We start from the raw sequence: 12,317 nt of genomic DNA on the forward strand, positions 1-12,317 counted from the left end.
AAGTTATACAAAGACTTTCAAGTGGTAGAGTCTGGGGGGTGGGTGATGTCAGTGCTCCAAATCCCTTGTTGCTCAAGGGTCAACTGTCTGTGTGTATACACACACTAATAACATTAAGGAAAAGAGAAACCAACATGAGTATAATATGTTTTTCCTCCATAGGATCAATTTTGAAAGTTTGCATGGTTTATATGAAAACTTTAAATGATCCCTTTCAATCTCCCTTTTCATATGCAAATGGAGCTAATATAAAAAGGGCAGCTAATACCAAAAATGCCAATGGGGGAAATACACAGTGGCATTAATTTATTACTCTAGAGGACTGCCAAAAAGATCCAAAAACTTATTCTACACTTTCTGAAGAAATGACTCAGTACTGGGATCCATTAATACAATTTTCTTAATGTCCATTTTAAATGTGATTGATGAATGTCAATTATGTGTCACTATTAAAGTGAGCCAAATTAAAACTGGAAAGAGAATAGACTACTGACCAAAACCAAAGAAATTTCCACATAAAATTCTAATTGAAATGGGGCAGGGAGACCTAATTAAGAGTAATGGTATCATCAGGTAGATTTTTAAAGAAAGAAAAAGACTTAAATAGTGGAAAGAAAATGTACTACTAAAGGAATCGAACTGCAATTACAAAAAACCAAGAGAATGAATTAAGTTCTGTCCAAATGTGGAGGAGAGAATGGCTTTGGAGGAAAAAAAAATACAAGAAATAAAATATTTACAGTTACCCTGTATCAAACACTGTTAGATAACACAGAGAAATGAACAGAGAATGTGCACAAAGAGACTAAATTCTGGTGTTCTGTATATGATGCTCACTTAAAGAATTATCTCATTTAACATTTACTCTTCAACAGTGCAGAAATTAATTTCCAAAAATAGAAAAGCTTAGCAGTCATTTTTTCAAAGCAAAATAACACTAAATGGGAAAAGAGGAATAATTGAGAAAAGATAATGCAGTCCAAGAAGAAACACTCATAAACCTTTATGCATACTGAAACACAGCACACAAAACACAAGCTGTTAGAAAAAAGGAAGAAAATGAAATATTAAATAGCACCATTCAGTTGTTCAAGGCAGAAACTTCTTTCCTACAATAATTCAACAGCAAGTGCTCTGAGCCCTTCTCTCCATCTGTACCACTACACCTCCTGGTCCATCATTTCTTGCTTTCAATACTTCCAGCAGGCTTCTAATTTTAGTCTGCCTGCTTTTTCTCTTGTCCAACTACATACAACCCATTCTCCAAATGACAGCCCAAGAAAACCTTTTTCAAAACATGTAACAGATCTTTTCACTCCCCTAATTAAACATACCAGTGAATTCCTACTGCTACCAGAATAAATTCCAAACTCTTTAACCATGGCCTATGATAAAGACTACATTAATCTGCTCCACAGCTACCCCAGATTCCTCACAACGGCTTTCCTTCTGTTACCTGAATAGAGCAAACTCCTTCCCACTTCAGAGATGTGCACTTGTGGTTCCCACGGTCTCAGGATATCTCATCATTTAGAGTGCATGCTCAATTACATCTTCAGAAAGCACTTGAGGCAGTGCTTGAGTACCTTATTTAATCCTATTAATGCTATTCTTATGTTTAGTTTCTCATGTTCTGAAATCATTTTATGTATTTGTTTTTATTTCTTTTCATTAAGTTCAGAGTGTGAAAACTTTGTCAGACTTGTTCACTCTTGTATTCCCCAACTGTTACAAAATGCCTGGCATATGAAAACAATAAATATTTTTTGAATCAATAAATTAAAGACAAATCAGAGACAAAGAAATGAACTGAACATACCTCCCTCAAAACTATGAGATTAGAGTGTTAGTAGAAATATTAGTTAAGCATATGAATGATTCAATGACACAATACATTATAGTTAGAGAGTTTCTTATATACATATTCCATCCAAACACTCAAAAAATTTTTAGAAAAACTGACACGTGAAAGACCAAAGGAAAATCCCCAATTATACAATAAGGAGGCCATATTCTAACTACAATAAAACTAGAACAAGCAGGATGCCTGGGTGGTTCAGTCGGTTAAGGTCTGCCTTTGGCTCAGGTCATGATCCCAGGGTCCTGGGACTGAGTCCTACATTGGGCTCCCTGCTCAGCGGCTTCTCCTTCTGCCTGCCATTCCCCCTGCTTGTGCGCGCTCTCTCTCTCTCTGACAAATAAATAACTCAAAAACAAAACAACTAGAACCAAGCAATACAAAATACAACTTATTAAAATGTCCACTGAGAGTCGGACATAATCTGCTAAGCACTTTTTAAAGGTTATCCTATTTCGTCCTCAAAGAACAATGCTGAGACAGAGAGCAGCATGATTCCCATTTTACTAGTGAGAAAACTGATACTTTTATGTCCATAAAAATGACAGTTCTTCCCCAACCCATAATCAATTTGCTTAGATGATAAACTAAATACTGAGTTAAAGAGGAAATAATAATGAAATTATAAACTTTAGGGAAATTAATGGCAATGAAAACACTTGAATCGAATGTTATGGGACAAAGCCAAAGACGTATCCAAGGATGTAGAAATGGTAATAAATGAGCTTAGCACTCAATCCCAGAGCCAGGCAGGAAAAATAGGAGAAGGAATTAAAAGAACAGTAAAACAGATCAGAATTTCCTAATTTACCTGATAAGAATCAGTTGAGATCTTGTTGAAAGTATAGATCTCAGTTCCCATTCTAGACTTAATGAATTTCTAGGGGAAATCCCTAAGGAAGGGTCTGGGAATCGTATTTTTACAAATGCTTCAGATGAATTCTTACCAGTAAATTTGGAGAAACCATTAAGTATACCTTTATGAGTTTTATAAAGAAAAACATATGATATGAATAACATATGAATGCCACAAACCACTTTATATCAATAAGTCTCAAATGTATTAACTACGGGGCACCTGGCTGGCTCAGTTCGTAGAGTACGTAACTCTTGATCTCTTGAGCCCCACTTTAAGTGTGGACATTGCTTTAAAAAGAAAAAAAATCTTAAAAAAAAAAAAAAAGCTAAGCTTTGAAATATATTAACTAAGTCAACAGAAAGAAAAATTGAAAAGACTCATCATGGGGCACCTGGCTGGCTCAGTCAGTGGGGCATGCGACTCTATCTCAGGGTTGTGAGTTTGAGCTGCATGTTGGGTAGAGAGATTACTTAAAAATAAAATCTTAAAAAGAAAATTAAAAAGACTCATCACAGTAGAAATGAAAAAGGTGATGAAAGATCTAATATCATCCCACCAAAGAGCACAAGACTCACTTAAGTCTTCTGAAAAAATTCTATGAACCCTTCAATGAACAGATCAACTCCCATGTTATTTAAAGTGGTATAGTACATGAGGAAAGAAAAAGAAATATTGAGTTTCTTAATTTATTCTGTGAGGGTAATATAGCTCTAAGGTTGGAACTAAATAAATTAAAAGATGGTTCAATATTAGGAAATTAAGTTAGGAAATCAACTATGCTAACACATTAAAAAAATAGCCATATGACTATTTTCAATACAAAAAAAAAGCATTCAATAAAACCTTGACAAAACACTTAATAAGCAGAATCAAGAGAAATTAGTGAATAATCTAGATTATCCATCAGAAACTCACAGTAAGCATCATATATTAACTTTAAGACATTAGGAGAATTTCCATTAAGGTCAGGAACAAATTAAAACCAGAAACAAAACAAGGAAGATCATAATCTTCACTCCAATGCTGTTGATTACTTTGACAATGCATTAAGGCAAGAAAGAAGTGAAAAATATTAGAAATAAAATGATGAAACTCATTCACAGAGAATAAGTTTATTCAGAACACTCACAAGAATCAACTGAGAAACTCTTTGTACTGTTTGACCAAAACATTTTTAACACAATGACCCTATGTAAGTTCAGCATTAAAATTACACTCAAGACCTATCTAAACAAAACCAGAAAACATTACTAAGAGACATTTTAAAACACAAAATGGATGAGAGAGACATAAAATATCCCTGGATGGGAAGATTCAGCACTGTTAAAAAATAGTATTAACTCTCCTTGAAGTGCAAATACTGGTAAGGAAGCAGAGCAAGAGGAATTCTCATTCATTGCTGGTGGGAAAACAAAAGGGTACAGCCACTTTGGAAGATAGTTTTGCAGTTTCTTACAAAAATAACCATACTCTTATTATATAATCCAGCAGTAATGGTCCTCAATGCAGTTAAGTAAAAAATTTATGTCCACACAAAAACCTGCACATGAATGTTTATATCAACTATATATATAACTGCCAAAAACTAGAAGCAACCAAGATGCTTCAAGAGGTGAATGGATAAGCAAATTAGGGTATATCCATACAATGGAATATTATTCAGTAATACCAGAAATGAGATATCAAGCCATGAAAAGATATGGAGGAGCCTTAAATGCATATTGCTAAGTGAAAGAAGATTCCAACTATGTGACATTCTTTTTTTTTTTTTTTTAAAGATTTTATTTATTTATTTGACAAGAGAGAGAGAGAGACAGCCAACGAGAGAGGGAACACAAGCAGGGGGAGTGGGAGAGGAAGAAGCAGGCTCCCAGCGGAGGAGCCTGATGTGGGGCTCGATCCCAGGACCCCGGGACCACACCCTGAGCCAAAGGCAGATGCTTAATGACTGAGCCACCCAGGTGCCCCCCAACTACATGACATTCTGAAAAGGCCAAACTAGAGAGACAGTAAAAAGATGAGTGGTAGGAGTGTGGGGAAAGGGATAAACAGGTAGAGCACAGGGGATTTTGGGAATGGTAAAACAATTCTGTATGATACTGTACTGGTGGGTACATGACAACATGCATTTCTGTTCTTTTCTTTCTTTATTTTTAAAGTAGGCTCCATGCCCAGGGTGGAGCCCAATAAGGATTTGATCTCACAACCCTGAGATCAAGACCTGAGCCGAGATCAAGTCAGTGCTCAGTCACGCGCTTAACTGAATGAGCCACCCAAGGGCGCCAATAACACCCATTTCTTAAATCTCACAGAACCTATATAACACAAAGTGTGAACCTTGATCCCTAACTATGGACTACAGTTGATAATAATATATTTATACTGGTTCATTAACTGTAACAAATATACAACAGTAATGCAAAATGTTAATAATAGATGAAATTCTGAGTGGGCATTATTTTTGATTGGAGAGATTATTACTGATATGTATCTGTGGTTTTCAACTGGAGATAAATTTGCCCCCCACTCCAAAGACATTTTAGCAATGTCTGGAGCTATGTTTGGGTGTCAAAGCTAGGGGAAAGAGAGGATGTTACTGGCATTTAGTGGGTACATGTCAGGAATGTAAAATACATCAGAAAGCCATCCACAACAAATAATCATCTGGCCCAAGATGTCAACAGTGCTTAAGTTGAGAAACTCTGATGTGTATGTACCCAGCCAGCAAGCAGTGTCCTGCAAAATAAACATCTGTCTATGGTAGCTGCAAACTAAACATCTGTTAACAAATGACATAAGGATCAGTGAAAGGACAAACTACAAAAAAAGACAAAAGGGTAAGGGAAGGCAGAGAGAGAAAGAAAGGGAGGGAAGTCAGGACCATAGGTTTTTTGCTTGTGAAAGAACGTGGAGAATTTTATGTTCGCTAGTATTCAAAATGTGTGACAGGTAAAATAGAGGTTTATGCAAAGCATTTCCTTCTCTACAGATATAATACCACACCCACTGACTTGGTTTCTTTTTTTTTTTTTAAGTTTTTGTACATTTTTTAAAAAAGATTTTATTCATTCATTTATTTATTTATTTATGTATTTATTTATTTATTGAGCATGCGCAAACAGGGGGAGGGGTAAAGGGAGAGGGAGACAGAAACCCAAGCAGACCACAGGCTAAGTGCAGAACCCAATGCGGGGCTCAATTTCAGGACCCTAAGACCATGACCAGAGTGGAAATCAAGAGTCAGATGCTCAACCAACTGACTGAGACACCCAGGTGACACTCACTAACTTGGTTTCTTAATGAACGTATCCCAATCCTTACTCTCGACTGTTACGACATTTGGGTTACAAGACATAGCTCCCTACTTTCATGTTTAATCCTTCAGAAGTTTCCCTTGTACTTTATGATATGTACCCTCAAAGCATCATGCATTTGTCCTCACTATAACTATTCAAATAAAGTAGAAAAAGGCAGAAATACTGGAGTATTTGAGTATCATTTTTACTCCTTTTTAAAAGTGTGACAAAAAAACTGCTTCTATATATGCACCTTAAGTTTCCCTAAAGTCAATTCACACAAAGTGTTCGAGGGGCCCTATGGTGATGGTATGGTTCTGCATCTTGACTGCAGTGCCAGCTGCATGAAGCCGGACATGATAAAACTGCACAGAACTACACGAACACACAATGCAAGTGTAACTGGTGAAATGTAGATTTTGTCAATGCCAATTTCCTGACCAATACTGTATTATACACTGTATGGGAGAGGCTGGTGAAGGGAACATGGGACCTCCCTGTACATTTCTTGGCAACTTTCTATAATTATTTTAAAATAAAAAGCTATAAACAAAAGTTTAACAAACTTGTGAAATCAGTTAGTTCTGCCTGAAACTTACCATACTGAGAGCTGATCTATTTTATGAATAAAAGAATAATTACGTATTAGAAAAAAGTCATTTCGCACTATAAATTTTGGGACAGTGGGAAGTGGAGAAAAAAATACTATTTTTCTTAAATACCTACCACCCACTCAGGGACTATGGTAGATGTTTTGGATTATCTCATTGAACATTTAAAACACCCCTACCAGGTAGCTAATTATTATCCCCTTTTTATAAATGGAAGAGCTAAATTTTGAGGATATGAAATTTGTCCAAGGTCACACAGTTAACACATTAAATGATAGAGCTGGGATTTGAACCTGGTCCTGTTAGAAGCCAAATCTAATCTCTTCAATTATGACTACCTCCTATCTTAGCTTAAAATATATTTACAGCAACTAAACTTATCAAACTGACCCTCTTAATCAAAACTCAAATGAACAGGAGAGAGAAAAAAAAAAAATCCCCCCCCAAAAGCCCTCTTATATAATACTGTCTCTGGTAAAATGAAATCATTTGTGTTAAAACTCCTTAGCACAGGCCCACAATCCATTATGTCAAAACCTTGGGGCTGAGTGTATTCCAAAAACTGTAAGTTTTCAGAACTTAGAAAATTAATATGGCACATATATTGTATATTACATCAGTACGTGAGCAGTTTGGGGGCTACACATTGTAATTACACAATAATATTTCTGTGGCAAAATGGACAGATACATTAAGCATGATGAACTATGAATACCTTCACATCAGTTCTAATCATTTTGCCATCAAAGGAGTTTACCAAAACATCCTTTCGGTTTTAAAGATTTTAGGACTCTAAATTATAAGTAAGGGATTAAACTTGTTAACATGTTATACACACAATATGCACACTCCTACCCATACCCATACTCCAACATGAAAACTGATTTTAAAGTTCCTGATTAGAAAAAGGAATACCATTTTGGCGCTAATGCCTTAAAGATTACTCCATTCCTTGAGAAGTACCTGAATTCATCCTCCTACTAAGGGATAACAGATCACACACAAGACATTGGCACAGTGGTTGCTACCAACAGAGGAGGTTCCGGAAGTCTTTGTAAACTGGCCAATAGAATGATGACAGATGGGATTGTTTTGTCACATGTCACCAACCATTATCAGAGGAGGTAAAAACGCAATCACTAAGTTGGATAAGGGAATATTATTTGAAGCCTATCATAGTATGACAGATGAATGGTACAACTTTGAGACACTGTAAAAATCACATACATCAAAGCAAAGCAGAGGGCACAGAGCTAAGAGAGCTAGAGATAGATGTCAATTACAGCTCTTCTACCTCCTAGCTCTGATCTCTCTGTGCCTCAGTTTCTCCTGGGAAAAAGCGAAAGATATTAGTATCTATTTCAATTAGTTATGGTGAGAGTTAAATCAGTAAACAGACATATAGTGTTTAGAACAATCACAAATGTTAGAGATTATGATTGTCCTGTTTGCTAGCAGTTACTGTGAATGTTGTGGGAATCACTTACAATGGAGCTTTCAATTCTAGTTCCTTAGTGTTTTATTTTCACCCTGAAATTTCGGGCAAGGATAAATAAGAGAAGACTGTGGGAAGTGAATTTGTTCCCAAAGGGAACGGCCTATAAAGAACCTGACAAGCTATGGCGTATAAATAAGAGATCCTGCAACAGGGGGAGCCTCGGTAAGTCCTCCTCCCTTTTGCATCAACGTCTGAATGTACCCAAATACTAAACCATGCAACTAACCAGTGGTCAATAGATACTTTCATCAATCTACTCATCAAACAGCTAATTATTTTAGGAAGAAAACTAACTTACCAAATTCCATAGAGTTTAAATATAGGATGATGACAAGAATGAAACAGAGTGGTGATATAAGCCTTTCTGAAATGAGCATTCATCATTCTTTTTTTTTTTTTTTTTTAAGATTTTATTTATTTATTTGAGAGAGACAGCCACCCAGCGAGAGAGGGAACACAAGCAGGGGGAGGGGGAGAGAAAAGAAGCAGGCTCCCAGTGGAGCAGGGAGCCCGATGCAGGGCTCAATCCCTGGACCCTGGGATCGCGCCCTGAGCCGAAGGCAGACGCTTAACGACTGAGCCACCCAGGCGTCCTGAGCATTCATCATTCTTACGCTTTTCATGAATCAGGAGTGAACTTAATAAGTAATTGGCCCTTTATCTAATTACTTCCAAAAGTATTTTGTGGCATAAAGCCTAAGAATCTATCTTATAAGTACATGCTTAGTGAAATGTACTGTTACTTCTAACAGAATATATATTTGGAATACACTCCTAAATAATCTAGAAAAATTCAAATTATTAGAAAATACTTCAGGTATTGTGATCTTTAGATTCCTATCACAGAACTGAAGATTAATAAAGACTGTACAGTAAGAAGTATAGGTGTAGGTACATAAAGTTTAGTTTTCATTAATAAATCCATTTAAAATTCATTTATAAATTTATAAAATTTCACTTGTAAATATAAAAATGCAATTTATGAATTTCATTCATAAATCACCATGCTTACCAGTGTCATTGGCAGGCTCAGATGTAAGTGGTTTTGGAGCTGGTGTATTTTTGGGTCTGGCAGCAACCTGAGTCGGAGATGAGGGTGTACTGTCTCCATTAACTACATATGAATGGCATGAGTTTTGAACTACAGTGCTTGTGGGTACATGATTATCTATTCCATTAGTACCTTCAACAGCCAACCTTAAGAAAAAAAAAAAAAGATGGCTTTCTTTAATAAGTAAAATCAAGTAACTTTCCATCAGAATTGTCATAGGAAAGATTTACCAAATTCTTAATACTCAAACAAAGTGATAGGTAGAAAGAGTAATGAACAAATGATATAGCAAGCTTTTATTACATTAAAATTTAAATTACTTTCAGTTCCAAGTGTATCCACACTGGCAGATAACTGTACACTCAGATACACAAATATATTAAATCAAAGTGAATTCAGTCCCTCAAAGTAATGATCGTCATACATTTTAAATATTTAAGTCTAAGAATAATCTTTATTTTAAGATGCTTCAAAAGTATTTTCAAAAAGCTTATGGAACTTTAAAAAATCAATTCCAACCTACTGTAATTTTATTGAATACTAGAAAATAAGCTAAAAAGGTCTTCAAATATTGATTACAAATTATAATGTAGTGGCACTAAGATAATGAGTACATGGTAATCAAAAAAGCTAAATATTATACTGCAGAATTAGAAGAATTTATAGCACATTATATGAACTGCAAATAAATAAATAAATCTACAATTACAAAACCAAACATTTTAAATCTTACTGGCAGTGGATAGGGAGTTGGGCAATATCACGCTAAGTTAACAGTGTTTTTTCAAATATACAGGCTACCCTTGTGTCCTCCACAAAGCAGCCTCAGTATTTTTTAAAATATATAAATCAGGGGCACCTGGGTGCCTCGGTTGGTTAAGTGTCTGCCTTCAGCTCAGGTCATGGTCCCGGGGTCCTGGGATAGAGCCCTGCATCGGGCTCCCTGCTCTGTGGGGAGTCTGCTTTCTCCCTCTGTCTGTGCTTTCTCTCTCTCTCTCTCTGTCAAATAAATAAATAAAATCTTTAAAAAAAAAAATAAATTAAAATAGGGGCGCCTGGCTGGCTCAGCCATTAAGCATCTGCCTTCAGCTCAGGTTATGATCCCAGGGTCCTGGGATTGAGCCCCGCATTGGGCTCCCTGCTTGGCGGGAAGCCTGCTTCTCCCTCTCACATACTCCTCTTGCTTGTGTTCCCCCTCTCGCTGTCTCTCTCTGTCAAATAAATAAAATCTTAAAAACAAACAAACAAACAAATAAATAAATAAATAAAATAAATCAGATTGTGTCCCTAAACCCTGCCCATCTATCTCAAATCTATTTCTCTCCAAGTTCCTCTTTGCTCACCTTGCAGCAGATATACTGTGTATCAGTTTTATTGAATATGAAAACATGCTGTAAAGTCTTCAAATGTTTATTACAAGTTATTATACACAGGCAGTACTATTATAATGATCACAGGATTATCAAAAAAAGGCTAAATATTATATTCTAGAGTTGGAAGAATTTGAAGAGTGTAAATTAACTAAAAATGAACTCAAGGTCTTTGTACTTGCTATGTCCTCTACCTAGAATAATGCTCTCCTGTCAGAACTCTGCATGGATAGTACATTTTTGGCTTTTTAATTGTAGCTCAAATGGTACTTCTTCAGAGATGATTCCCCTGACATCTCTCTTTAAAACAGGTTCCCTTCCATTCCTGTCACCTTGCCCTATTTCAATGACTTCATAGTTCTTATCACTATCTCCAATTGGTTAATTTATTTCTTCACTTGTTTACTATCTACCTTTATCCTGCCAGAATGCAATTTCACAGGAACAGGGCCAGTATTCTCAGTGCTTGGACTACTGTCTGGCACCAAACAGGCACATAATAAGTATCTGATGGAAAATGAATAAATGAATGAATCCTACTCTCCCTTCCTTTGTCACCTATATATTTGGAACAAGATGTCTTCTGGAAGTTTGGACAGGTGAAGTCTGAAGGAAGCTCCCAAGTGATTCTTCTGATTTGCACAGCCCTCCCCAGCCACCCAGTGATCCTGGAGTCTAAGTAAAAGAACTCATCTGAAGTTTTCCTGGTGCTGTAGATCTAATCTTTCATTCAAAATGTCTTACTACATGGAGTAAACAACATTAGGCTTCAGACTGGTGGTGATTCAAGCTCCTTTTTCCATCTAAAATTGTATTTCAAAAATTATAAAAACATATAATTATAGATACAGATATACACCCACACACACAAAATATCTTAATCCACCTAACTGTCGTACCCTTTTAGTTCTTAATTTTCTCACACGGACACTAAATAAATATATTTACTTAAGCCAAATATATATTCAGAAGATATACTTATCTGTTCAAGTGCTCTATAAGAATCAATTAATGTCAATTTAGGAGTAATGATGTTAGTAATTCTGTGTATTAACAGAAGCAACACTTTGTCATACACCCGTATGGTTTTTTTTTAAGTACTCCTTTTTTTTTTTTTTTTTTAAGATTTTATTTATTTGACAGAGAGAGCGAGAGAGCACAAGCAGAGGGAGAGGGAGAAGCAAGCTCCCCAATGAGCAGGGAGCCCGATGCAGGGCTTGATCCGAGGCCCCTGGGATCATGACCTGAGCCGAAGGCAGACACGTAACTGACTGAGCCACCCAGACACCCCTACACCAGTATGTTTTTTTTTAAAGATTTATTTACTTCCTTGAGAGAGAGAGCACACACATGAGTCGAGGGGCGGGAGCAAAGCAAGAGGGAGAGAGAATCTCAAGAATATCAAGACTGACGAGGGGCTCCATCCCACAACCCTGAGATTACGACCTGAGCTGAAACCAAGAGTCAGAAGCTCAACTGAGTCACGCAGGCGCCCCCACCAGCATGTTTTTTAAAGGTAACAAGTCAATTTTACAGCAATATATTTTTATATCTTCAGGGATTCATTCCAGTATATTTGATTATATGTTTTTATTCTAATTTCAACTATTCTAAACAGAAAGCTTTTATTATTTACTTATTTATTAAAGATTATTTATTTGAGAGAGAGAGAGAGAAAGCAAGCAGGGGGAATGGCAGAGGGAGAGGCAGGCTCTCCACTGAGCAGGGAGCCCAATGCGGAGCTCAATCCCAGGACCCCGGGATCATGACCTGA

The 12,317-nt window shown here is 36.4% G+C and overlaps 1 protein-coding gene across 7 annotated transcripts in view; it reads right to left on the reverse strand.

Moving 5' to 3' along the window:
• WWP1 (WW domain containing E3 ubiquitin protein ligase 1) overlaps positions 1–12,317 on the reverse strand; it is a 113,773-nt gene that overhangs the window by 48,572 nt on the left and 52,884 nt on the right. For all 7 annotated transcript variants that reach the window (XM_087864772.1, XM_045806025.2, XM_045806023.2 and 4 more), the window contains one exon: positions 9,135–9,319. In XM_087864772.1, coding sequence (XP_087720898.1) covers positions 9,135–9,319 — 185 coding nt within the window. The remainder of the gene's footprint in view (positions 1–9,134; positions 9,320–12,317) is intronic.

The sequence above is a fragment of the Ursus americanus genome, chromosome 9 (genome assembly GCF_024610735.1).
Source record: "Ursus americanus isolate L20-20 chromosome 9, mUrsAme1.1.p, whole genome shotgun sequence".
NCBI lineage: Eukaryota > Metazoa > Chordata > Mammalia > Carnivora > Ursidae > Ursus > Ursus americanus.